Genomic DNA, 27,788 nt, shown 5'->3' on the forward strand with positions numbered 1-27,788 from the left:
AGGCAACCCTGGGTCCCAAACACCAAACCCTTATCAGTGTAGGGAGACAAGGCCCGGGCCCAAAGGAAGCCTGCCAAGTCCTGAGCCCCAGGGTCTCAGTTCTCTTCTAACGTGTCTCCAGCAAAGGCTAACCCTCTCTCTGGTGTACAGCCTATTTAAATGAAATAGCTCTTAGCATACAGGCTTCAACAGCTTGTGGACCGTTTCTCTCTACTCTGCTCTGGTGGAGAGCAGTTAGGCTGGTTACCGGCAGCCTTCTAAAACCCACGCGGTCTCTCTCTCTAACCTCATCTTGTGCTGCTTCCCCTCACACACTGACCCCCCCCCCCCCCGCCCCCAACACTCACCTCCTTTCTGCTCCTCAGGCGTATCCCCTCTAAGGGCCTGGCTTGGCTCTCCGCCTGGGACCCTCTTCCCAATATCCCTTCCAGCCCCGCTCCTTTCCATCCTTGCTGTGCGCGCTCAGACAGCACCTCCTCGGAGGGGCTGCCCGCCCGCCTCTCTTCCTTACTAACCACCTTCACGTTCTCAGAGCACCGCTCGTTCGTTGGAGCCCTTTCTGTGCCTACTTGTTTGCTGTGGGCCACACCTAGAATGGAAGCCCGTGAGGTCAGGAACTTGATCCTTTAGTTCACTGCTGGAGCCCCGGAGCCTAGAACAGGGCCTGCCTTAGCAGGAGGCACTCAGGAAACGTGCACGGGATGAAGGAGCAGACCCCCTTGGAGAGGCGCCTGATCCAAGTGTCCGTCCTCAGCTCCTCGCCCACGGCAGCTCGAGGGTCCGTGCGACTGAACCGCGCTGAACATCACTCTTGCTGCCACCCTCTTCTTCAGGCAAGGATGCCTCAGCTCTTCCAAACTCCCCTTTCCGTTCCCCTTTCCAAGCCCTAACCCCACTCCCTACAAGGTGGGAACATGGTCTATTCCCGTCCCATTGGTCAGCCCCTCTCCAATCGGCAGAGCATGCAAATGACTTCATTTTTTTCGCTTTTCAAAAGAGCGAAAAACAGGATGAACTCAGTTCTGTTGAACTTTGAACTAACGTGAGTTGTACACTTGCTTCTGCCTATTTTCCTCCCAGGTTGTTTCTGAGGGCTGACCCGGAGGGGAGCGAGCGCATCGGGGTTCAGCGGCTCCCCCGCGGCCTGGGCCGGGAGAGGGGCAGCGAGGGCGCGGGCGCCCAGAAACTCCTGTCCTCCCTTCTCTAGGCCTCCAGAAATGACCAAGCCCAGGCAGAGGCCGTAGCCCTGCCCGTCTCTCTAAGGAATAGCTGAGGGCTGGGTCGTTTCACAAGGGCAGGCCGCCCGAAGGCAGCGTGGAGCCGCGGAGGGAGCGCCCACTTCAACGGCACAGAAGTCCTCCTGAGTTTGCAGGAGCCGGATGTGTGGACCTTGGCCCTCCCTTAACCTCTCTCAGCCTCCATTTCCTCCTGGATAAAGTGGGCACAAGACTGGTCAGAAAGACTGCGTGTATTTACAGGCATGAATTGCGTGTAAAAGCCCCTAGAAGGATGCTGGCGTCTGACAGGCGCTCTCTATAGAGCTAGCACGAAGTCAAGTTCAGACAGAGAGAAAACAAAGTGTTTATGTTTACCCAACAAGTGAAAAATAAACAGCAAATATGTGATCATTGGCTGTACTTGTCCATTTTAAAAGTCAGAGACGTGTTTACAGATGTTAAACATCCTGGTGGAATTAAAATCTTGACTCAACTATCAAAAAATTAGGCTTAATTGGAGTTTTTACTAAAAAAAAAACCCAACTATTGAATTGCCATGGTGTAGACAGCGCGTGCTTACCATCATGATTTGCCTTCTCATCATGTGATGATGATACTGGAAATGGAAATTGACCTCTTTGGGGCCACATCAAGGGAAATTGGCAGATCTCCAGCTACTCTGCCGTTGATGGTGGGCACCATCCTATGAATTCCTGTCATCTAAATCTTGCTTAGAACCCAGTTAACTTGGGTGAAGTACCGCTAGTGATTTTAACCAACTGAAATTAATTACTTTAATTTCCTAGGATGGATTTCACAACAGCATAAAGCAAGGTTATTTCACAGGATTCCATAGTTGCGATACAGTGATTAATTTAAAATGCCTGAAGTCAATTAAAAAATTATTTGCATTTGTAAAAATTCACCCAAGCCCAAGGAGAGGTAGCTTGGATTCCATTTTCAAGAGAATTTCAGTAAGATTTTGCCGTAAGTTTCTAAAGAATATTTTCTTCTGATGCCTTGTGTCTCACAAGAGGGTGGTCTTCTCTCCCGTCCTCCCTTTCATGAATCTGTAGGAAAGAGTTTTCCCTTTGTGTCAAATAAAATCTGAAAGGACTGGCACAGAGGCCTGTGAGGGTGGGCAGGCAGTCATCACGGCCGGGGTGGGTTTTCTCTCAGTTCCCTGCCCTCCCGTCAACACCACTTCACTGCCGTCCTCACAGAATGAGAGGCCATTTCCCCACTTTTGAGACATAACAAACTAAGATATCAAGAAGAATGAAAAGACCAAAGTAGAGGTTGGAGAGTAAAGATAAGGTAGAACCAGAACGCCGGCCTGACCAGTCATTAGCCATTTATAACAGGGCTCAAAGTCAAGTCGTGGGCCAGCTGCATCCAATGTCCACTAACTACTGGGCTTTTATTTGTAATTCTTCTGGATAGAAAGAGCATTCATCAACCTCAAAATCAGTTACTAGCTCTTGATGCATCTTAGCAGCTACCAAGTAAACATCTGCTGAATTAGAAAAACAAAAAAACAAAGAAACAAACAAAAACCAATGGTCTGGCAATGTGAAGGTGTTTACAGAGAAAAGGAAATTAAATAATAAAAGGGTGTTGGCTTCAGGGGGTCCTCAGTTTTCTTCTGTTTTTATTTCATTTCTGGGTCTAGTGTTCACTCGCTACATTTCTTGTCAACCTTAGTATTCAACCTTAGTTTCAAAATTACGAACTCATACATTGTGACAAACAAATGGCCAACACAGAGCATGGTGTCTGCACGTGGTTCTTTTTTCTCGTAGCCTTATAGTCTCCAGGCAAGAGACTCTTTCCAAAGTTACTAAGCCAGATCCTCTGTTCCCCGACTCCTTCAGTGTGGCATGTCATTAGCCTGTAATACACTTAGATTCATATCTCACAGTCTCTCGTCTTGGGTTCTCCTGATTTTTTTAATTTGCAGAGAGTAGAATTCACTTTTTGTGTTTTTACAGTTGTATAGGTTTTGATAGATGCACAAAGTTATGCCTCCACAGCACCATACAGAGTAGTTCCAGAAGTGCTAAGATTCCCTCCGACTGCCTCTCTGTAGTCAACCTCCTGCCCCTGGGAATTACTCATCTGTCTTCTGCCTGTGTTTCCCAGAAGGTCGCATAAATGGACTCAGACAATGTGTAGCCCTTTAGGTGTAGCTTCTTTGACTTAGCAAAATGTATTTAAAATGCATTTATATTATTGCGTGAATCATGAATCAATGGTTTGTTCCTTTTTATTGTGGAATAGTCTTCATTGTATGAATTTGTCCTCATCTGTTTATACATTCATCAGTGATGGGCATCTGGGGGGTTTCCAGTTCTAAGTGGTTGTGAATAAAGCTGCCATAAATATTTGCCTACAGTTGTTTGTGTAAACATAAGTTTTTCATTCATTTGGGTAAATATCTAGGAGTGGGTATGTTTAACTTTATATGAAACTGTTAAACTGTTTTCCAAAGTGGGCTATACCATTTGCATGCCCACCAGCAATGTCTGCGATTCCATTTGCTCTGCTGCTTTGCCAGCATTTGGCATGGTATTTGGTTTTGGTTTTATTTTTATCTTGCACATTCTAATAAGTGTGTAGTGGTATCTCATTATGGTTTTAATTTGTATTTCTCTAATGCCTAATGATGTTGAACACTTTTTCATATGCTTATTTGCCATCCAGATATCTTCTTTGGTGACGTGTCTGTTCGATACTTTGGCCATCTTTTATTGGATTTTTGCAGACATTGTCTTCTAGTATGTAGCTTGTCTTTTCATTCTCTAACAGTGTCTTTCACAGAGCAAAAGTTTTAAATTTTTATGAAGTCCAGTTTTTCAATTCTTTTATGGATTCTTCTTTTTCTTTTTCTCCCCAAATCCCCCCAGTACATAGTTGTATATTTTAGTTGTGGGTCCTACTAGTTTTGGCATGTGGGACGCCACCTCAACATGGCCTAATGAGTGGTGCCATGTCCGCACCCAGGATCCGAACCCTGGGCTGCCAAAGCAGAACATGCGAACTTAACCACTCGGCCACAGGGCTGGTCCCTATGGATTATACTTTTGGTACTTTATCTAAAATCCTTTTGCCTAAAGTCTCACAGATTTTCTCCCATCTTTTCTCTTTCTGGAAGTTTTATTTATAGTTTTAAGTTTTAATTTAGGTCTATGATCAGTTAATTATTATATAAGGTGAGAGGCTTGTATCAAGGTTCATTTTTTTACACATGGACAATTGTTCCGTTTGTTCCTTCACCATTTCTAGAAAAGACTATTCTTTCTCCATTGAATTGTTTTTGCACCTTTGCACCTGATTTTTGTCAAAAGTCACTTGGCTATATTTGTGTGGGGCTATTTCTGGCCTGTCTATTCTGTTCCATTTACTAGCTATCCTGTTGCATTTATATGTGCTTCATTCCCTTTGACAATACCACACTGTCTTGATTACTGTAGTTTTATGTTAAATCCTGAGATTAGGTAGTGTGAGTCATTCCAACTTTGTTCTTTTTCAAATTGCTTTGGATAATCCAGTTCCTTCACCTGGCCATATAAAGTGGGAAATCACCCTGTTGATGTATACAAAACATATTGCTAGGATCTGAATTGGGATTATCTTTACTCCATAGATAAAATTGAGGGGAATGGATATCTTAATAATATGGAGTCTTGCAATCCATTAACTTGGTACATCTCTCCATTTAGTTAGGTCCTTTTTCATTTCTTTCCTCAATGTTTTGTAGTTTTTAGCATACAGATACTGACCATATTTGGATAGATTTATGGATAAATATTTCATTTTTAGGGTGCTATTGTAAATAGTTTTGTTCTTTGAAATTTCAAATTTCAATTATTCATTGCTAGGAATGTCGTTGACATTTGTATATTGACCTTACGTCCTGCAACTTTGCTAAATTCACCTCTTAGTTCTAGGAGCTTTTTAGTAGATTCTTTGAGATTTTTCTGTATAGCCAATCATGTTGTCTTCAACAAGAGTCACTTTTATTTATTTCTTTTAATGTGCATGCCTATTTCTTTTTATTGCCTTATGGCACTATGATGTTGAATAGGACAATTAAATTTTAATAGTCAATATAAACACAAAAGAAATAGGATTAAAATAATATCTGACTCTGGAAATTCACATCAGGGAAGTAAGAAAGGCTTCTCAGGCTTAGCCAGCTGGTCATTAATTTAGTTGATGAAATATTTCATTGTACCCCCATGGTGCAAACATAAGTCAGGCCTGGATTGTCTCAGCAAGTCCTTTGTGATGGAAGGCAGGTAATAAGACATGAACAATATACAAATAAGACGGCGATAAGGCTAATCAGAGAAACAGAGAAACAGCAGCAGAGAACCTAGAGGCTGAGGAGCAGGCAGGAAGCCTGAGTCATAGGGGCCGCCCTGGGAGCGGCTACGGAGAAGTCAGGATGGGGGTGAGCATGAGGGACGCTGCAGAAGGCAGATGTTCAGGATGTGCTGACTGACTGGTTGTGGAGGCCAAAAGAGAGGGAGGAGAAAGGAGACCTCTGGGGGTTAAAGCTTGTTGATTTTTTTTCTGAGGGGATTAGAGGGGGAGCCACAGGTTGATGTTCTTAAGTGTGCACTGAAGATTCAGATGGGGTGACTTGCAGGTGGACCAACTGGAAATAAAGAGTAAGATCAAGGCTGGACATAGAAGTACACCTTGGTCACGATTCCCCCTTTAGCCCCAGTTCCAGGCTGCGAGGCTGTATTTACTGGCCCTCCCATTGGCACAGTGACCACGGTCAGCTGGAGTGGGGGAGGAGAAAAGAAGGGTCTGGGTGGGGACAGCATGCCTCCTGCTCAGCAGGGTCCCAAGCTCCAGCCTCCTGTAAAATTAGAAGAAAGAGCCCTAACACCTACATTGGTTGAAAGAAGAGTGAAAGGCCACAGTGTTTATGTATCCCCCCCACCTCGGGGAGGGTAGAAACTCCTCTTACAGAAGAGGGAACCCGTGGGAGGTGAAGTGAGATGTCCCTACCTACCAGGAGCAGAGCTTGGATTCGAACCTCTGACTATGTGATAACAGCTTGCACGTAGAAGCATTTTCCATGTGCCAAGCACTATCTTAAATGCTTTAGTCCTCACAACCACCCAAAAGGTAGTTTCTATTATTATCCCCAGGAACAGATGGGGCGCAGAGAGGTTTGGTAACTTTCTCCAGGTTTCGCTGACACAGAGTGAGAGAGACACCTCTGTGCTGCATCGCACTTCACCGCCGCACCATGCTGGCCAGGGATCTCCAGGCACCCACGGAGGCCCCCTAGCCAGCAGGAGTGGAACTGGTGAGTGACATGCAGTCTTTATCCACAGCAAGGCGATGGCGTCAGGGCACCACTCTGCACGCGGCTCTGCGCAAGCTCTTGGGAACAAGCAGGTGGTAGACACAGCCCCTGCCTCAGGGTCTCAGTCTGGAAAGAGAAACCGCCTCGTACATGAAGAGCATAATCTGCACTGCGACGGGTGGCATTCTGACGGCAGGTGCACACGGAGAAAACAGGCATTTATTTTCTGTTCCTCTGTCAAGGAAAGTGAAAGGCCACCCACTGCATTAGGGTTGAAAGCTTTTACCTTTGAATAAGTCCGTATGTAAGTATCACAGGCCCCTCTGCCAGGCTCACGCCTCGGTTTCCACCATGTTGCTGACTTTGCTTTTAAAGAGAAAGTAAGAAATTCACCCACGGTAAATGGCGTTGGAAAGACGCGGCGCTCGGATTTCTCACTCCATGACTGTCTGGTCTGCTGCATTTTACCCTTGCAAACGGCGCGGCTCGTCACAGTGGACGCAAATCCGAGCTCTCCGTACAAGGCTGACGCCCCAGAGGCTTGGCCTTTCTGCATCCAGTGGAATTTCTTTGAGAATAAGTTATCACCACTGGGTGAAGAAAACTTTGAAAGCTTTAGATTTTCTCCTCTGAGCTTTGAAAATGGCAAGTACGTATACGATATTTATATAGCAAAGTATGATCATTCTGTCCTAAGGAGAGATGGGATCCTAGACAAAATCTGGAAGGGGACTAAGTGTGTTCTCCCCCTCTGGGGGCCCGCTTCCTGCACCCTCCTGCCACCCACCGTCATTCCCCCTTCCATCTCTCAGAGGTTTGGTGTTTTATCTCTTGATTGCTCCTTCTAATCCCTCCAAACTAATATGAGAAAAATGTTTGAAACTCTTTCACACTAAGGTGTAAATGACTGGTAATTGTCGGTAGCCAGGCCTCTCAACCTGGGGCAGCAGAGGGTACCCAGTAAAGCCATGGGACCATCATGGCACATCTCTGACACAACAAACTTGCTTGAAGATTTAGGATGGAAACAGTATTTTATATTCAAATATAATATGAGGGCCGGCCCCGGGGCCAAGTGGCTAAGTTCGTGCGCTCCACTTCAGCGGCTCAGGGTTTTGTCAGTTTGGATCCTGGGCGCAGACATGGCACCGCTTGTCAGGCCATGTTGAGGCGGCATCCCACATGCCACAACTAGAAGGACCCACAACTAAAATATACAACTATGTTCCGGGGCGATTTGGAGAGAAAAAGGAAAAATTTTAAAAATTTTTAAAAAAATATATAATATGAAATGGTTAAATGAATGAATCACATCAAAGTGAATTGTTATAAAAGAAATGTCATGCATGAGGCATGCCGCTTCCTGCTAAGACCCCAGCACCCCCGGGGTGGCACACCTCCTCCTCTCTCCTTTGCCCCAGGGGGAAGCACAGCGGCCCCCTCCTGCAGGTCGCTGAGGCCTGTGAAGAGCCTGTAACAGAGGACTTCAAAGTCAAGGATTTATGTCCAGGTGGAGGCAACCCAAGCAGTGGGCCTGAGTTTGGAATTAAAGCCATCATGGGCTAAGAAATATTTTTTAATTTACTAAAATAGGAAGGGATAGTAAACACTACATTATACACATATTAAATAGGGGCAGCGGGTATTGCATATTTAATTTTGCTTTCAAAAACTTCAAGACTGTCTTCCCTCCCAGTTTAAAGGAGATGTACTCTGTGGCAGATGGATGTGCCAAAGGCAGTTTTTAAACAAGCTTTATCTTTCATCTGCATTCAAGATCTGTGATGCATGGGCCCCTCTGGCAGGCCAGTGAAGCCTATAGACTCCTCAGAAAAAGAGCTTCTGAAAACACAAGATAAAATACACAGGATTCCAATTATACTTAAATACAGTTCAAAACAGTTAAAATCCAAATTTGCAGCCAAGTAAAACACACGTGTCTTTATTAATGTATTAAATAACAAGCTCTAGGAGCAGGTCGAACATCACAGTTTTCAAGTGGTAATGAATGTAAACGGGGAGTGCGAATAATTTTTTGAGATCTCTGAAGCAACTATGATATGACAGAAAAATACCTGTAATTTCTCTTGGTGGCAAAGTCACAGGTAATGTGAAGACTTCTGTGGCTTCTTGTCTACATTCATAATTGAAGGAGATGCTAAATTTCAGTCAGAAGTTCATGAAAAATAAAAATGTATTTTTTCCCATCCAAGTTCATGGGCCCCCAAATTATGTGTCCTGATACCCTGAGACTGAGGTTCTAGATTCTTCCAGTTTAAGACTCTGAGTTATTGGGGCCGCCCTAGTGGCAGAGCAGTGAAGTTCACACATTCTGCTTTGAAGGCCCAGGGTTTGCTGATCCGGATCCCAGGTGCGGACCTACGCATCGCTTGTCAAGCCATGCTGTGGCAGGCATCCCACATATAAAGTAGACGAAGATGGGCACGGATGTTAGCTCAGGACCAATCTCCCTCAGCAAAAAGAGGAGGATTGGTGGCAGATGTTAGCTCAGGGCTAATCTTCCTCAAAAAAAAAAAAAAAAAAAGACTGAGTTATTGATTTCCAGCTATTCTGATGCCTTGCATACTTGAGACAGAAAAAGCAGAGTAACTTTTATTTAAGTGATAAGTAGACCCGGGCAAGCATTTCTCAACCTCTCCCCCATCCCCCATATAGTACCAAGTTTGTGCAGCCCCATCCACACAGCTTTATGTCCCGTCTCTGTTCCCCCTCCTGTGATCATGGAAGAACGGGTCTAAATTCCTCAAACGCACATGATTTCCCAAACTGCCTTTGCCCACAAAGCGCCACCCTCTCCTTTGCCTCCCTTATCTCTCTGTATCCCGTGGTGCCCACTTTTCTAATGATTCTAGCAAAGTGACTCACGATTCTCGTACAATTTAGGATGTTTGCACTCTCTAAGCACAGACCCACGTGAAGTAAGAGGGTCATCATGTCAGGCGGCTGGGTCCTTCGAGTCAAGAGGCAGCCTCCTCCCAGCTTCAGTACTGGAGCCAGAACCCCACTCATGCAGTGCTGGAGACACTTTTCCTAGGAAATAAGAAAAGCAGAAAGCAACCAGCGTTTACTGAACGCTGAAATGTGCTGGGACTGGGACTGCATTCATATTTTCTCAATCTCAATAAAAGGATTGGGCTATAAGGCTATTAATATCTCCACTTACCAGCGAGGAAAGAAGCTTAAAATGGTAAAGCAACCTGCCCAAGGTCACACACAGCCAGGAGGCAAAGTTTCTGCACCTCCCCTCTCCTCAGTCCACCCAGCCTGACCCCCACCCACCGCGACCCCCACCCACCGCACCTCTGACACGGCTGTCATAGAAGTCAGCAGCCGTCCCCACGGGGGCGGACGTGAAGGGCACTGTCCATCCTCCCGCACTGGCTCCCTCGGCAGCCTTCACCATGCCGGCCACTCACGCCCTGCTGACACCATCTCCACTTCTGGCTTCTATAGCGCACTTTCCTGGTCTCCTCCTGCATCTCTGCTCTTCCTTCTCAGCTTCCCTTGCCACCTATATAATGTTGGAGCTCCTCAAGGCCAGGTCCTTGGTCCTGCTCTCTAACTGAACACTGTCTCCCCTTGGCAGCTGACCACAGCCCATGGCACCAGTTACCCCCGATACCCAGACAACACCTCTCCCTGCTCTGAGCTCCAGGCAGCTAACAAGGATATCTTATGGGCATTTGCCCACGTGCCCAAAGTGTCAAACCACTTCTGTTTCTCCTGTGAACCCTACTTCACTGAAAGGCACCCCTCTTCACCCAGCAGTCCAGGTCAGAAACTGGAGAATGGCCCATGACTTCTCCTCTTCCACGTCATATTCAATCAAACACTGAGTCTTATAGATTTTACCTGCTAAGAATACCTGGAATCTTCCGCATGCTCTCTATCTTCTCCACAGAATCCAGTCTCAAGGCCCCATCCTTTCTCATCAGTATTACCGAGGGAGCCCCGTGGCTCCTCTTGTTGCCTCCCTTCGACCCATTTCCCTTGTGTCAGTTTTTCAGGAGTCTTCCATTACTCCTTCATATTAAGATGAAAACCAGTAATATAATCGGTAAGGCCCTGTTTGATCTGATTGCTCCAGCCTCCCCTGGGGTCACTCTGCTCTCTCCTCTTCCACTGCCCCTACTTCAGGTCTTCAGCCGCCAGGGCTGCCTCCAGCCTCTGAGCCTCCGCACCTGCCGCTCACGCTGCTGGGGATGCCCATCACCCTGTTTGCGTTCCCTTCCTTCCTACTCCTCCTTTGGATGTCAGTTTAAGTGCCGCTTCCCTTGGGAAGCTTTTCCTAACTGTCCAGACCAGGTCAGCTTCCCCAACATGCCAATTTTACATTCAGGCATGCTGTTTTTTTATTTAGTATCATAACCAAATAATTAATACACTAACATCTGTTTCCCCCTCGGTGATGTAAGCTCCATGAGAACAGCAACTGCGTACTACTCAGCCCATCCCCACACCCTAATACAAGACCTTGTATGTAGTTGAAACGCACATCTCTATTGAACTAATTAATTACAGGGAAGTCTCTTTTTGCCATACTTCTCTAGCCTTTTCTAGAATGATACAGATAACAGGTAATTTTATATGGCCAAAGAAAATGAATAAGAACCTAGTTGGAATTCACAAATGACAAATGATTTAAACCTTTAAATCAAAGAATCTCAAAGAATCTCATTCTACTTTGTTGCTACTTATATGAATGAAACAAAGTTTCATTGTGCCACTTGTCAATGTCTGTCATCAAAATGCGTGGCTGAATCATTTATGTGCCTGGTGGTTTCCAAATGAGTCATTATTCACTTATCAACAGTGATGAACAGTGCCCTCAAATAAAATGTTTGTTATTACCATTTGTAGTCACCTTCATGGCTGTCAAAATGGTTGTTCTCATGCAACCATCACAACCAGATGGCTGACAAAGGAACATGCCTTCTGCTCTTGATTTTTCAAGAAACGTTAAAAGTGTCTTTCTCTTTAAAAAAAAAAAAAAAATCCCAAACCCCACGTTTGACTAGGAACTTCCAGGTAATACACACACCAGCAGGCTGTAATTTAGAAGGATCAGAAAGATCTTCCAATAGAGTGAGGCAGCAGACGACGTAATGATCTGAGCACCTGAAAACCGGGTCAAACAAAACTTGTTTCTGCCAGCCTGACATGGCCCCTGGAGCCGCTTATATATGCTTTCAGCTCATCCCTGTTGTGCCAACCTTTAAATAAGGGATTTTGTCCCATACAATATGCTTCTTTCTTGGTCAAATGCAAGGTAAATATTTTAGCTAGCTATTCCCCTCTTCCAAGCACTTTACAACTGTGAATAATATCTAAGACACACATATTCAGAAGTGAGCAATTTAAAACAACGCGTTTGTGCTGCTAATCTGCTCTTAGCGTCTTTGATTTTTAAAGGACCCGTAAGCATCAAATGGCATGTAAGACTGTGCCTAAGTAATGCCTAGTTTCAGTTCTCACCACTCTATTTTTGCCTTAAAATCAAAAAGAGCCTGATGGATGCTTCACAAAATGACACTAGGAATTATATTTAATGGCTCTGCCATGGAACTAACCATTGTCCTTAAATAAATTCAGCCGTGTATTCACTGAGGGGACACTCCTACCTTCAGCAAGAAAAGAGAAACACAACCTCTGACTTCTCAAGAAGCTATATCCCTTCTCCAGACAACTCTTTACTGAAGCTTAAAGATTTAGGATTTCCAAAATTTGACTGACAAAGCTAAGCTTCCTGTGCCCCCGTACTGATGTCATTCACTTCTAATATTAGCAGCAGAGTGCCTCAGGTTCACCTGGGGAAGAGGAGGGTTTATTTTGAGTTGAACAGGAGCAGATACTAAAAATGAACATGGTGAGACTCCCTTCTGGCATATCTGACACAGATAAAATAGGTAAACTAGTGCAACGAAATTATTTTGAATCATATGGGAAAGAAATTCAACCCAACTGGAAATTTGACGTATTTACAGAATTTTTATGTAGCCTCACTTGTGCGAATGCTGAGAAATTAAGAAATTAAACAAAATTATATAAAGTGTTTTGAATCACAATGTCACACAAGATCATGAAGTGTTCATGAAAGTTCCACATGAGTGGGATAAGGAAGGTTCTAGGACATCTGTTACAGCCCAGCATGGTGTGTGAACTTGGCCATTATTTGGTATGACAGCCACCCAAACAAGCTTTTGTAGGATATATTGTAGACTCGTTAGATCAAATGTGTCCAGTCCTTGGGCTTCTATTATCCAGCAGAGCTTAAACGGATCAGAGTGGCTGGACAATTGCCACATCTGCGCTTGGATAATGCAGACACGCACATACTCGGGACGTAGACACCCCATTTGGAATCATGACACTGGATTGGAATTCCATGCTCTAAAGTGAAGGGAGCTAGTTCCTCCCACCTTCTCTATCTGCCCAGTGAGTGGCATCATCACACACTGAAGGTGCTTCACGAAGGAGGAGCCTGCCTCCTCGACAAAGCAAGGTCACCGGACTTCAGAGACCACACAGCGCTCACGCGCAGAAAATGCCTCTCACTTTAAAAAGAACCACCTGAATTTGGCAGCCATTCCTTCAGGGGATGAAGAGATCTAGAGAAAGAGCTAAAGGAAATAAGAACACTGAGGCTAACTAGGGGACCTCTCACCGCGGGGTCAATACTTGTCTGTAACTGAACTTTTCTTACAGCTCTTCTAAATCTTCTAGGGCTCTCATTCCAGAAAAGCTGGCCTGGGTGTTGAAACAGGAGAGGCGAGAAAATGGGCCACATTTAGTACTGCTGCTTTGCAGTTTGTTTTTGCTGACAATTCTCAAGTTTGGTCTTCCAAACCCATAGCAGAGTGGCCATTATCCTCCTGAGTCATGGTCATAAGGAAAATAGGGCAGGTCTCCCCGCCTCGTGTGCGGAGATGTTGCTCAGTCAGTCCCCAGGGACACAGCATTGCCCTATTTGAGTTTGTTAGAAAAACGTCTCACTCTGCATAGCTTTCTGCATCGTCCCTCCTCCCTGTTTTTCTCAGAATCACTGAAAGATATTAAAATTACATGAAAATCTGTACCTAGGTCTTTTTCCCCACGACAGCCACATAGTTATGCAAATACAAGCCTGACATAGGCTGTGCTCCAATGTTCACAAAGGCCTCACTGCAGGACACGCCCCGCTGCATTGTAATGACACATTTGCTTTTCTGTGTCCCTCAGGAAACATAGAAGCTAGAGAAGCCCCTGGGGGGAGAACTGTACCTTCTTCCTCTCTGTGTCCCCACGGCCTTGAACATTTCCTGGACCATGTCGATCTCTCAGTAAATCTTTACTGATTCACTAGTTTTGAATATCTCTACCTGCAAGACTGTTATTCACACACACACACACATATATATATATATATATATTGCTTTTTTTGTTTTGATGTAGTTTTTTTATTCTCCCTACCAAGTAACTTTTGCTCTAGACTCCTGTCCTTTAAAATCCGTAGACTTTTAGACTACAAAGAAAGGTCTTCTGGTTGAACATCCTGTGGATTTCCGAGAAACTGCTAAAAGAACAATTTCTTATGCAAATTATTTTCATTGGAGAGGTCCAATTATTTTTCTCCTCTTCAGTAGTTCAAAATATTTTTCACACGCACCTTTATACAAAGGTTTCCTTCCAGGTGGACATATTCAACTCATATAGGAAAATTTACCCTCTCTGTGAGAGGGTGAGCAGAGTCAGAAAGCACCAAAGAGAATTATACCTTGCATTTGTTTACTGTGCAACCCTTTAGTGTACGTTATCATGTTCTGGCCCCACCACAGTAATGCTGGATGGATGGCACAGGCAGTGATATCCCATCTTACTAATGAAGAGATTGAACTCCAGAGGAAGGGAGAGATTTCCACAAGGCCACCTAGCAAATTGCAACAATGGGACAGAAACCCGGGTCTTTCAAATCTTTGCAATGTGATGTACTTTGACTATGCACAAAATTAAAGGTGTTGCTTAGGTGGCATTTTATAGAGAAGAATAGTAAGCTGAGAAAAGAAATAAATGTAAAAGTGAGTGCACTAATTACTAACTTCTAAAGAAGCCACACTGAGGAGAATGGAGGGAGGAGCTGGAGGCGCTGAGCTGTGCTCCAGTCGGAGAAGTTTGTTGTGCTGTTTTGTTTGGGATAGAAGCACAGAGGAAAATTGTGTTCTCACAAGAGAATCTGATCAGAGATTAAAGGACGCCCTTTTCTACCACATTTCAATTCTTAGACTTCCACCGCCTCACACCGGACTCCCATAAAACTCTCTGAGTCTCCTCTCTCTGAAAATTCGATTTCCTCCCTGATGATGCTTAGGCAGACGGCAGAAAGAGGGGTTGGGTCTGGTGTCCATGGACAAACACCTTACAGTGAAGACTGGAGTGCCGAATTCTCTCCCTACGTAGACAGTGAAAATATACTTCCCTTTCCCTGATAAACCCTTGGGGATTAAAAGCAAAGGTATTGATGAAGAAACGAAGAACCATTTAAAAGCGACTGTCTGAACTTCCTGAAGCAATTTAGTGTAGCCTTCTATAAAAAGTAATTTAAATAGCCTAAAGGATCATTTCGTATTTGTTCTTTTACTCGTCCCCATCCATTGGTAATAATATTCTATTTTAGAAGTCAGTTTGTCAGTTACTCTGCCAACAAATACTTGTTAAGGGTCCACTGGGTGTCAGGCTCTGTTGATGAATAATGAATGAATAATGAGGATTGGTTGTGAATAAAACACAGCTCTTGTCCTCAAGGAACTCACAGTCCAAAAGGAGTGAGACAGTAAATCTGTAAACAAACGAGTAAAGATCCTTTGGGGCTGAAAACCTGTGTTTTGGGGGACACGTTTTTGTGCTGAGCCTGAGTGCACCTTGAGCTCCCTAGTGCCCAATGGAGACGAGAAACAGACCCTTCCCCAGACCACGAGCCTGCATCCAGGCCCTCCCTCTCCCACGACTCTGCGCAAGAGCAGTGTCATCAAAAGTGAGACGCGATGTTCAGTTACCTGTGCAGAGTTTCAGCTGCAGAAAGGATCACCAAGTGTTGCTTTATTTTTATTCCAGGAATCTTGGGAAGTCAGGACTCCGAGTCTCGTGCTTGGGTCTTGGTAAGTACTTGGGGTGTCATGTGGGGGTGCGCTGGGAGGTGGGAGATTGGGGAGGATTCCAGGGAGTGAGTGGGGTGCAGTTTGGGACCCAGTCTCAGGCGAGAAGGGACTTCCTGACCCCATTGCCCCACTTCCCCTTTTGAGCCTTTCCCGCCCAACAAGCCCTAGCCCTCTCAAGCCCAAGGAGCCAGTGTGTTCATGATGGTTCACGGTGCCCGTCAAGCAGAAAGAAACCTGATGTTAAAGCACACCGTGGAGGCCATGGCTCACGTGTTGTCCCACTTAGCAGGTGTGCGGGCCTCCGGCACGCCTCTGTATACTCGCCTCACCTGGAGCTGCATCTGAATTTGTTCTCTCCTTATTTTCCCTTTGCCTAATTTCCTCACTTATTTTTCTACATTGTTATGTATTTTATGTACTTTTATAATCTATTTTAAGTACTTTGGGGACAAGGTGACACATATATACACACACACACACACATAAATAAAAATTCTATCCCTCCCAGAAAATGTAAATATTTAAAGAAAACTAAGTAGAGATGGGAAATCTAACAGCATAAGGATGACTCTGAAACGGTAAAATCTGAGTGAGAGACTTGGGGAGGCCTCTAAATATCTCCCAGATGTGGGGAAAAAGCAGCTTTGGCGTTCAGGCCATTCAACATGATCAGAACTATTTCTGTAACCTAAGAGGGTCTAGACCAGGATGGTAGCCGAGGAAGGAGTGACAGGTAGTCAGATCATGGCTGTGTTTTGAAGGTAGAGCCTGGCAGATATTTTGTTAGATTCTACATGGAATGGAAGAGGAAAGAGAAGAACCAAAGATGACTCTAAGGTTTGTTGCCTGAGCAACATAAAGGATGGAGTTGCCAGAAAATGAGACGTGGAAGAATGAAGGAGGAGAGGCTTAGGGAGGAGGGAGATTCGGAGATTGATTTTGGATATGTTAAGTTTGACAGACCTATTATACATCCAAGAGAAGTCATGTACGCAAGTGGATACACACATTAGAGTTTAGAAGAGATCTGGGCTGAATACGTGATGACATGGGAGTTTAAGCTGTTTAAGCTGTGAGATGGCGAGAACACCAAGGGAGTAAGTACAGACAGTATAGAAAACAGAAGTGCATGGTCTGAGACCTGGGAAGTCCACTGAGAAGTTGGAGGAAATGAGGAAAAGCCAACAAAGAAAATTGAAAACAAGCAGCCAGTGTGGTAAGAGGAGAACCAGGAGAGCACGGGGCCCTGGAATCCGAGTCAAGAGAACATTTCAAGGAAGATGCAGCGACCGACCCTGTCAAATGCTGCTAATCGCTCAAGCAAGATGAGGGCCGAGAATTGACCGTGAGATTTAGCAACATGGAAGTCATTGATGACTTTGAAATGATCAGTGTCGGTGGAATGAGGGGCTAGCACACGCTTGGAGTGGGTTCGAGGGAGCATGGAAAGAGAAAGGCTGGCAGCTACTTTTTTGATGACTATTTCTGTAAAGACAAGCAGAGAAATGGAGTGTCAGCTGGATGGACAAGGACAGTCAGAGAGGGTACTTTTACACGTGGAAGAAATGATAGCATATTTACATGCTGATGGGGAAATCCTTTGGAGAAGGAAAAAAATGATGCAGTAGAAGAAAAGAGAAAAATCCTTGGAATTATTTTTTGAGGACACAAGAAGAGAGTAACATGAAAGGAGGCAGACTACACGGGCTGTGAGGCTACTAGGCAGGGTGACGGGATGGTGGTGGTGGCAGTGATATCTTACAGAAATTCTCCTCTATTGTTTCTATATTGTCAGAAGCAAGGTCATCAGCTGTTAGTGAGGATGGGAAGGAGGTGTTAAAAGTCTGAGGAGAGACAGAATGTCTAGGAGAAACGAAGAGTGACTGGACCAGGGGAATGCAACAGAGTGGCCAGACGTCATTAAAGACCTACTTGAGATTCATGCTAGTAAATCTGAAGTGAAGCCATCTCCACAGTTATGTGTTTTTCCTCCAGCCACGTTCAGCAGGTTCGAGTGGAGTTTTTCAGGGGTATAAGATGAAAAAGAGAGGAAAAGAAGCAGAGAGTTTATGCAAAGGGGTGATTGTAATAATGGACCTTGGAGTTTAAACTGAACTTCGAGGAAAAAGAGGACTGGAGCCAGGAAAATGAGCCAGGAGTAAAATGAGGAGGTTGCGGGACAGTGGAAAGTGGGTAGGATCAATGAATTTTACCTCCAGAGGGACCAAAGGATTGTTGGAGTAAGAGCAATAGAGACAGTAAGCTGGAAGGATAGAAAGAGGTGCTCAAGATCCAGTTATGGGGGGTTCAGCTATTGGTGGCCACATAGTGTAAGGTGTGTCCAATGGGAGAGAGTGGCTGAGGTTGTATGAAGACAAGGTCAGTAGAGAAGAAGAGGGCGAGAAACTGAGAGATAAAGGTACAGGGAAGATTATCTTTGGAGTCATTGAAATCACTAAAAATCTGGCAAAACTAATATTGGACAGCAAGCCTGAGCTAAAATTTTCAAAGAATAAGAGGGAGTAACTAGGAGTGGGTAAGTGACCGCCACGTGGGGGCCGGATGACGTGAGTGTGGAGCTTGGGGGAGGGCTTCCCAACCCCTGCTTAATGGAAGTGTGGAGACCAGCGAAGGAATGATAGTGAATGAATAAAAGATAGTGGCAACTAATTCTGCCTCCCTTCACCATATTGCAAATATGTTGAAGGTCATTGGGGCCTGAATTCTTCCAAAGATCTGATTTGGGAGGTTGGCGTGAGCTTTGTTTACCATAAGTCTAAGGGAATTTGACATTTGCTTCATTTGCTGCTGTGATCTTGTTTCCATTTACTTGTATTTGAAAGGCCCTGGAGATTCATTATGAGGAATAATGTGACCTTAGTTTTTTTTGAGAATGTGCTTTATGGTAAATAATTATTCACTATTCATTATTGAAAGAAACTACCTATAAATATAAATTAATAAATGTAGTGAAAAATCATTGACCAACTATGGCATAGTCAGTATCTATGGTGGAAGATAATTTAGTCAAAAATACATAGAAAACTCAACCTAAAGCCCTTAAGACTATAAAAAATCCAGGTGTCCATGAAGTGCCACTTATAAATGAATTTCCAGAGGGCAGGCTGCAGTTTTTTAAAAACCCAATGCATGTGACCTGCAGGTATCTGGGCAAACTGTGAAACAGACATGATCCAGGAGCAGCAACTCCTGAGTTGAGCTTAAAGTCTTTCTGAGAGCCTGAACACTTGTGATCAGACACTGCGTGAAAAACAGGAGAAAACAAGGAAGATTGCGGGGCTGACTGGCTTCATTCAAAACGGGTGACATAGCTTGACAGCTTGAATAAGCATTCTTTGAGAACTTTTCTGAGCTGCCTCTGTAAGCCAGAGGAGACAAAAAAATTCATAGACAGGAATAACGCACTAGCCTTAGATAATGTTGGGCCCTGCAGACCCCCACTGTCAAATCCGGGTGGAGCCGGGCTTGTGCTGCAGGTGTGGGATGTCAGCAAAGGCCCAGCCCACGTGTACCTCGGCTTTGGAAATTAAGTCTTGACTGTTGCAAGCAATCACATGACTACAGATGTCTTTTATTGGAATATCCTGAAGGTCGTAGTTAAAGCTAACAATTCTGACCTCCTTCTCGATCCGAGATGGACAGGCTGGGAATTTCTGGCCCTGCCAAGCTTCCTTTTGACAAACTAGGAGCATGTGAAGATGGGAACAGAAAGATGAAATAACTCGAGGATGAACTGAAGATACCTCTGAAGGAACACAACTTGGCCAACAAGAGAAATGGGGAAAAAATTCAGTGGCCAAACCCACGTGTGGGTTGCAGTGGCTGGCCTGGTTTGTGAATACACAGACCACTGCTATCAAGCCCCAAAGTCAAAGAAACTGATAGAGAAGGAGTAGAGCTACCAAAGAGTGCCTGAAAATCATTCCAGTCTGGTAGGAGCTGGGATCATCTTCTGAGAAAGGAAGAGTAGAATTTGTGCATCCATTCATTCACTCTCAGCAAACATTCAGGATGCCAGCATTGTGCTAGTTACAGGGGATCCCAAGGTGAAAGGGTCAAGAACGCTGCTCTCAAATTGCTCACAGGGTAGCAGGAGTTGGGCACACAAAGACGGGCAATACCTTAGACAGATGCCGCAATGGAGAGTGCAGGGTGAAGCCAGCGTGAGGCAGGTCTCCTGGGGGGTGTGGGACAGCTTCACAGGGGAGATGCTGCTTAGTTGAGACTTGAAGGGAGTCATCAAGAGGAGGAGGAGGTGGAGAAGGAGGGTGAAAAATTCGAGATACAGGAAGCAACATGAGCGATGGCCTGGAGGGAGACCCCCTGGAGCAGGAGGTACTTGGGGAAACATTGGTTGTACGTGCAGAATATGGGGAATGCAAGGTGTTGGGGAGCTACAAGAAATAAGCCAGAAAGGAAAGCTTGGCCTGACCGTGGGACACTTTGCTTGCCTTACTAAGGCATTAGCTCTTGTCGTCTAGGTCTCTGGTGTTCCTCCAAGTCCTGCAGTCCCAAGGTCTCAGGGAACACCCGAGGGATGAGGGCCAGACAGGACTCACCTCTCTCTGTCCTCCTCCTTCCATGGCCACAGCCTCCGTCAAAGTAACTCGACTTTTTCTAAATGTAAATATAAAATTTTTTAATGTAAATTTAAATTTCTTAAATATAAATTTAAAATTTGTAAATGTGATTAATAAATAATTATTTTTTAGAGCAGTTTTAGTTCATAGCAAAATTGAGCAGAAAGTACAGAAAGTTCCCATATCCCCTTATCCCACGTACACAGAGGCTCCCCACTCGACGTCCCACGGCAGCGCGGTACATTTGTTGCAATCCTACAGTGACACATCATTACCACCCAAAGACAGAAGCTCATGTTAGGTGCTCGTACAACGCGTGCTGCTGCGCATCCTGTGGGTCTGGACAAATGCATAATGACACGCACCCCCATTATGGCAGCACACAGGGTGGTCTCACTGCCCTGACAGTCCTTGCTCTGCCTGCTCATACCTCCTCCCCACGAGCCCCGGAAGCCACCGATCCTTCTGCCGCACCGGAGCTCTGTGTTTTCCTGAAGGCCACGTAGCTGGATCACAGAGAATGAGCCTTTCCAGACTGGCTTCTCTCACTGAGTAATATGCATTTAAGTTTCCTCCCAGTCTTTTCATGGCTTGGTAGCTCATTTCTTTTTAGTGCCTCATATTACATTTTGAAGGGGAAAAAAGCCTCCTTCTGCCAAAATAAAGTTTTAAAACCCTGCTCTAGCTTCTGAAACGCCATTTAGAAGCTTGGCTCAGGAGCAGGCCGCGGCTCTCCTGGGCTCCAGTGTGCAGATGGCACAGCTTGGGCCTTAGCCTCTGTAATCGTGCGAGCCAATTCCTTATGATAAATCTCTGTATAGATAGAAAAATATGTATTTTAATATAAAATAAATCTAAAAATGAAGATTTATATGACATATTACATCATATATTATGCTATAATTACATATAAATATAAAATACATAAATATTTATATATAAAGAGATTTATGAGAAGGAATTGTAAGTTTCTGTTTCTCTGGAGAATTCTGACTGATAAAGGCATGTTGCCAGTTTTGTAAAACATCACACAGGTGTGTGTGGCAAGCCAGACAGGTATTTCTGGGAGGTGGTACAGAACATAGGAAGAAGGACAGGGAGAGTGTGGAGGGGGGGACATATGGGCACGGCTCATTGTCCAGCTAAGCACATAGGGAACCCAGCATAGCGTGCCATCATCCCGAGCAGAGTTCTCCGGGCTGTTCCTGGTCAGGAAGGATACTTTATGCGGCCCCTCCCCTCGGTCTGGAGCTCAGCGGGAGAGGAGGACCACTCCGTGCCTCCAGGGCCCTGTTTTACACAAACCTCAAGGCTGTAATGCCAGGGCGTGCAAGCTGACTGCACCATCCTGACTGGCCGTGGTCCTTTAGGCAGCGCCCTCACACTTCATCCTTGAAGGAACGAAGTCATAAAGTAAGATATTTAACACCTTGAAGAGCCTACATTGAGTATCTCAAGAGGTGTTTCCTCTCAACTCTGGCTGCACGTTGGAATTTCCTGTGGTGCTTTTAAAAATGCAGATAATCAGTCTCTACCCAGGCCTTTTGACTAAGAAGCTCTGAAAGCGGGCTCCAGGTGCAGGCGTCTTTAACAGGCTGCACCACTGATTCTGAGGCAGTGGCAGGCTGGAACGTGGTGCCCTAACCAGGTGGCAGGAGATGGAGATGTGTGAACTGATATCTGGTGAGCCAGGAGCCAGCAGCTATGGTTTCTATCTACCAGGTGGCTGCTGCCCCCAGGCCAAGCGCCTGGAGCTGGCCCGAGGCATTTCCGCCTGAACTGCAGCCTCCAGAGGGAGGCTCTGCCCAGCCAGGCGCAGGGCTGCTGCAGGGTTCCTGGAGCCAAAGTCCTGGGAAGGCTCTTGAGGCCGGCAGACCGGGCTCACCTCCCGGCCAGTCAGTGCCTGCCTCCTGGGCCTGTCTCGCCTCATGCCCTTCCCTAAGCAAGGGAACCTTCCTGAGCAAAGCAGTGAATCTTAAGAATAAACTGTGTGGGCTTTTTAATGTGTTGCATATGTGCAGAATGTACTCCTGGCTCGTCTCCCTCTGCCTTCGAGATGCTCGCACTGTACTAAATATTTTGACACTAGGAGAACATGACATTAAATATTTAACATGGATGGTATTATTTTTGTGACACACTTCATGATTCTCATTCTTGTTGCCAAGGCCAAAATACACTAGCCACCTTGTCTATTATTATAACAACATAACAACAACAATAAGTATTTGTAAAGTGCCTCCAAGACCCTTGAGAAACAACTTTAAAGGTGCAATTTCTTCCCTCAGAGAGTTTACCAATTTTTATGCATAACATAGAGTGAACCAAAATACCCACAGAATTTAAATGGTGCATGAATATTAAACACGTAACAAGAGAGTATGAGGCTTGTCACTTTCCCTGGAAAGTCTACCTTGAATAAACGCCGTGGTGCATACACATTAAAAATGAACAGGCATTACTGTTTTTACAAAATTGTTTTAAAATATTTCTTCCTAATTTCCTACTCTCATGGATAAAATCCTTCTTAAGAATTGCTGACCATTTGGCCGCCCTCTGAATGACCAGTCACGGCTGGCCACGTGCCTCGGCCTTCTCTCATAAGAGAGTGCTAGGAACTAAGATCCAGCAGCGGAGGGAGGACTGCAGCTCATGTTCCACACAGGTCAGAGTTGGGGCTCACGGAAGAACTGGAGAAGAGAAAGCAGAGGGTTCTCTACAGAGGGGTCTATTCAACAACACGTGCATGCACACCTGAGTGCACACACACACACACCCCTCCACATCTCTCTTGACGCACCTATAAAGGGATGAGTAGCCCTCATTTGCTAACCTATGATTCAAAAATGAAACAAATGGTTGCACAGCAGTGGGGGAGAGAAGGTCTTCCCCAGACCCAGATGCGGGCCATTTGATAGCAATTTGTAAACATGGTCTCCCTGTTTTCAGAGGTAGAATGAGTCCTTGCAGTCGTCTCCCTTTACAGATGAAAAACACAGAGGCAGGAAGAGCAGAAGTGTCTTGTCCAAGGCCAGTGGTAGAGGCGAAAGAGCCCCCATTTCCCACCCCCGCCTGCCCCCAGCCACCTGTTCCCACCACCCTGCCCACCCCCGGCCTCCAAGTGCCCTCAGCCACTGCCGTCATCCACGTCTCTGCATCCTGGGTTTCCTCCTCAAGGAATGAGCGGCTGGACCAGGCCTGGAGACCCCTTCCAGCCTTCACAGTCCTGGTGTGGGCAATAGTCAAATTCAGCACGACTCCAGGGTGGCAGCTGGGGGAAAACATCTGTACTCACTTTAAAACCAGAAAATATCAGAGCCTGCAACAGGCACATGAAAGGATGTTCAACATCATTAACTATCAGGGAAATGCAAATCAAGACTACAATGAGATATCACCTCACCCTGGTCAGAATGGCTATAATGAACAAGACAGGAAACAAGTATGGGAGAGGATGTGGAGAGAAGGGAACCCTCATACACTGCTGGTGGGAGTGCAAACTCGTGCAGTCACTATGGAAAACAGTATCGAGATTCCTCAAAAAATTAAGAATAGATCTACCATACGATCCAGCTATTTTGCTGCTGGGTATTTATGCAAAGAACTTGAGAACACAAATGCATAAAGACACATACACCCCTATGTTCATTGCCACATTATTCACAATAGCCAAGACTTGGAAGCAACCTAGGTGCCCATCAAGAGATGAATGGATAAAGAAGATGTGGTGTATATACACAATGGAATACTACTCAGCCATAAGAAAGGACGAAAGCTTGCCATTTGTGACAACATTGATGGACCTTGAGGGTATTAAGCTAAGTGAAATAAGTCAGAGGGAGAAAGTCAAATATCTTATGATCTCACTCATAAACAAAAGATAAAAACAATGACAAACGATCACATAGAGACACAGAGTGGATTGGGGGTCACCAGAGGTTAGGAGGGAGGCCGGAGAGTGAAAAGGGTGATTAGGCACATGTGTGTGGTGGTGGACGGTAATTAGTCTTTGGGTGGTGAACGATGTAATCAACGCAGGAATCGAAATATAATGACGCACACTTGAAATTTATGTAATGTTATAAACCAATGTTACTGCAATAAAAAAAGAAAAAGAAGTTGATACAATTTAATAATAAAATATAAGAGGTGAAAAAGAAAAGGAAATATCAGAGCCTGAACTACTGCTGGTGTCACTCTGCAGCATGGGGTGGACAGTGGCCATCCAAGCCCACAGCCACACTGGGGTGGAAGCCTAGGGCCGAGGCTCGCGCTCAGGCGCGCTCTTGGGCCAGAGGGCCCAGTCGGAGTGCGGCTGAGCGCAGACGTTCCGTTTCCGTGTGGGGGATTTGAGTGGGGCTCTGACTCCTGTCTGTCTCTCCTGTGCATCTGCCCAGAAGCCCTCAGGAAGTCCCGCCACCCCTCCTGGACTCAAGGAAGCCTGAGCAGGCACACCTGTGTACGCGCAGTCTATTCACAGCTTACCCGGAGTTTGTCCTGTGCACTCCAAATTTATAAAGATTATTTTCCTAAATTCTCTGCAGCATAAAAACCAAATGAAAGTTGTGTAATTTCAATCAACAATGCAATTGAGCTCCTCTAACAGTGAGGCACAAACGTGAGGGAATGGGGAGTCCTCCTGTAGAGCGCCGGCTGCGCCCCTGCGGTGCTGGGCCCAGAGCCTGCGGGGCTTCGGGCGCCTCCCCGAGGGCAGCGTTGATGCCTGAGGGGGCGCCTGCTGCGGGCAACAGCGCGAGGGGCAATGTGGGGAGATTCACATGTACGCCTTAGAAGCCACGGCTGGACAAAGGAGGAATAAATCCCAGTTCTTTTTAGGTTTGCCGAGTGTGAATCAATCAGAAACCTTCCAAAGTGAAGGGCAAACCCAGCTCAAAGCAAAGCTTATGCAAAAGCAGAAATTTCTAGGCTCACATGGACAGTGATCCCACGTGGCTTGATCCAGGGCTCAGACTGTAAGCTCCGTAAGCTGGAGCTTGGTCCGCCCTCAGGCTGCCCGCAGAGCGGCGAGATGGCTGCCAGGCTCCAAGCCTCGCGTCCCATTGACTGACTGGTGGTTTACGTATCCATCCCTGGACCATCCACCGAAGGACTTCCGTCTGTCAAGACACCCCCCCCACCCCCCCACCCCCCCACAAGCTGTGGAAGGGTTAAAATCCACTCACAATGCTTTCTGGGAGTAGGGAAAGGTAAATTTTCGCACGGGAAATTTAAAGTGCTCTTCCCTAAACAGGGGGCACAGTGGCTGACTATAATAAACCGACGACCGCCATCAAGAGTAACAAGCAAAGACACCCCCTCTTCTGAGAGCGCCCCCGCCTGGCTTTGGCCCGTCCCAGCCTGTTCTGCACCTTCGGCGGCCACGGGTGAAGATTAACACGGTCCGGGGGCCTCCTCCCCAGCACCGGCTGTGCTCCTAGTCGGGCCAGCTTGTGTTCACCTCCTGCTGCCTCGGTTTGCCTAATCGACAACATTTTCCTCTGCAGCTCACTGTCTCTTTAATAGACTCCCTCTTTCACGTTTTCCCCATAGCGTTGAGGGATCAGTGAGGCCGGAGGCTCACTTACAAAGAAAAGCTTCACTGTAACATCTGGATGAAGACATGCAAAGGAGGGGCTCCACGCAGAAAACGCGCTCAGCGTTCCTTGTACATCCGACCACTGATTAAATGCGGAGCTGCCCCACGGGAAGCGGGGGAAGATGGGGCAGGAGGGAAGGCGCAGGGATTTCTTCAGGAAACAGGAGGACCAAGGCCCCTGGCTTGGCTCTGTCTGCTGCGACTGGAAAGAAGCTTCCTGCGGGACCCTGTCGCCTTTCTTCTTGGTCTCCCGGTGCCCCTCCCTCCACGCCCCGCCGCTGCTCCAGCCTCAGCCCTCCCGCTGGCGCACGGCTCCGGGGCGGCGATGCTTCACTGCCGGCCGAGGGGACGGGGCTGGTCCCGGGACGCGGCTCTGGAAGGGACCCTCCGTCCGACTCTGTTACCTGTGCCGCCGTTCCCAGCGTCAGGGGAGAGGAGCAGGGCGGCCACCCTCCCTTTCAGCCCCTCCTGGGAGGGTTGCCTGGCTGCCCTAGCCCTGCTGGTGGTGGGTTTGCTGCCTCAGACCCCACCCGCATCTCCGCATCTTCGTTTGTGACCTCTTAGAGGACACACACTGCGCCTGACTCCACGTCCCCGTGCGCGGAATCCGGCGCTCCTCTCCCTCGCTCTTGTGTTCGTGGAGTGCCGAACATGTGCCTGACCCTGTGCTGGGGAAGTGAGAGAAAAGACACCCCAGACCACCTGCGCCTGCCCTCACACAGACTACAAGGTGGGGAGGGGCTGGGGGACGGAAGGCCTGAGTCCCAGGCAGCATTAGACCCTTGGGCTGCCTGTCCCCGGAGGACACCCAGTGCTTATGTTTGCTAGCAATAACTTTTCGTAGTCTGATGTATTTCTTGCTGGATTATCTGTTCAGAATGCATCAATACATGCTCATTTATGAAATGAATGAATAAATGAATGAATGAATGACAGTGTGACCAGTGCTCTGAGAGAAATATGAGATGCTAAGGGAACACAAGAAAGGACTACGTAAGCTAGAGTTGGGGAGATCATGGAAGGCTTCCTGGAGGAAGAGCTATCTGAGCTGGGTAAGAAAGGAGGAAGAATAGGGCAGGAAGGAGCTAGGTCAAAGAGTGAACAAGGAAAAAGCAACTTAACAACGCTGTGAAGGAAGTAGAGGGACAGAGAGCTAGAGGTACGAGACACGGAAGTGGCACAGGCAAAGAAGTGCCCCCTCTTCTAGGGAGGGGACGGTGTCACTGGAGGCGGAGGATTCGAAGGATGACAGGACGCTGTCAGGTCGCTAGGAGAGAGAAAGCCACAGACGTTTCTTTTTGTTGAAGTTCTTGCTCACCCCTCACTCATGCGAGTTCCCAGCACAACCCCTCTGACCAGTGGGTGGCCTCTTGGGTCCCGGACTGTCACTGCGTGAGTGTTTTTGTGTCTTCCCCACCCGTCTGGGAGCTCCTGGAAAGAGAGACCATTATTATCATTTGCCATTTTGACCCCACCCTTTGGCATGGTTCTGGGGGACGGCACGACCTCAATAATCTAAACGAAGTGATAAATAAGTTTCAGGAAGAGAACCTGGAAGTCTAAACTGGCGTGGCCTGGAGAAGGAGCTGTATGGGAGAGAAAAAAGACCAGGCGGGGCTTTGGAAAGATTGCGCAGAACGGAGGAGGCCGCGCCACGAAGCTGGGGGTGCATCTGTTTGTGATGGGAGTCACGATGGATGGATGCAACTCCAGGAGTCGGCTGGCCAGATGCATTTTAAGAAGCTCATTCTGGTCACAGAGCAGACTGCAAATTGGAAAGGACTAGGAACAGAGGCGAGGAGACAGGCCCCACACAACTCAAACAGCCTCAGTTTACAGAAGATTAAATGTAGCAATCAGTTAATTGCCCACAAAGTGTGAGCCCAGTTCACA

General features: G+C 46.4%; 1 protein-coding gene across 5 annotated transcripts in view; it reads left to right on the forward strand.

Moving 5' to 3' along the window:
* The window catches only part of KCNAB1 (potassium voltage-gated channel subfamily A regulatory beta subunit 1), a 365,135-nt gene that overhangs the window by 241,456 nt on the left and 95,891 nt on the right, over positions 1–27,788 (forward strand). For all 5 annotated transcript variants that reach the window (XM_008513588.2, XM_070582161.1, XM_070582162.1 and 2 more), the window contains exon 2: positions 15,655–15,698. In XM_008513588.2, coding sequence (XP_008511810.1) covers positions 15,655–15,698 — 44 coding nt within the window. The remainder of the gene's footprint in view (positions 1–15,654; positions 15,699–27,788) is intronic.

The sequence above is a fragment of the Equus przewalskii genome, chromosome 18 (genome assembly GCF_037783145.1).
Source record: "Equus przewalskii isolate Varuska chromosome 18, EquPr2, whole genome shotgun sequence".
In the NCBI taxonomy this organism is placed as follows: Eukaryota; Metazoa; Chordata; class Mammalia; order Perissodactyla; family Equidae; genus Equus; species Equus przewalskii.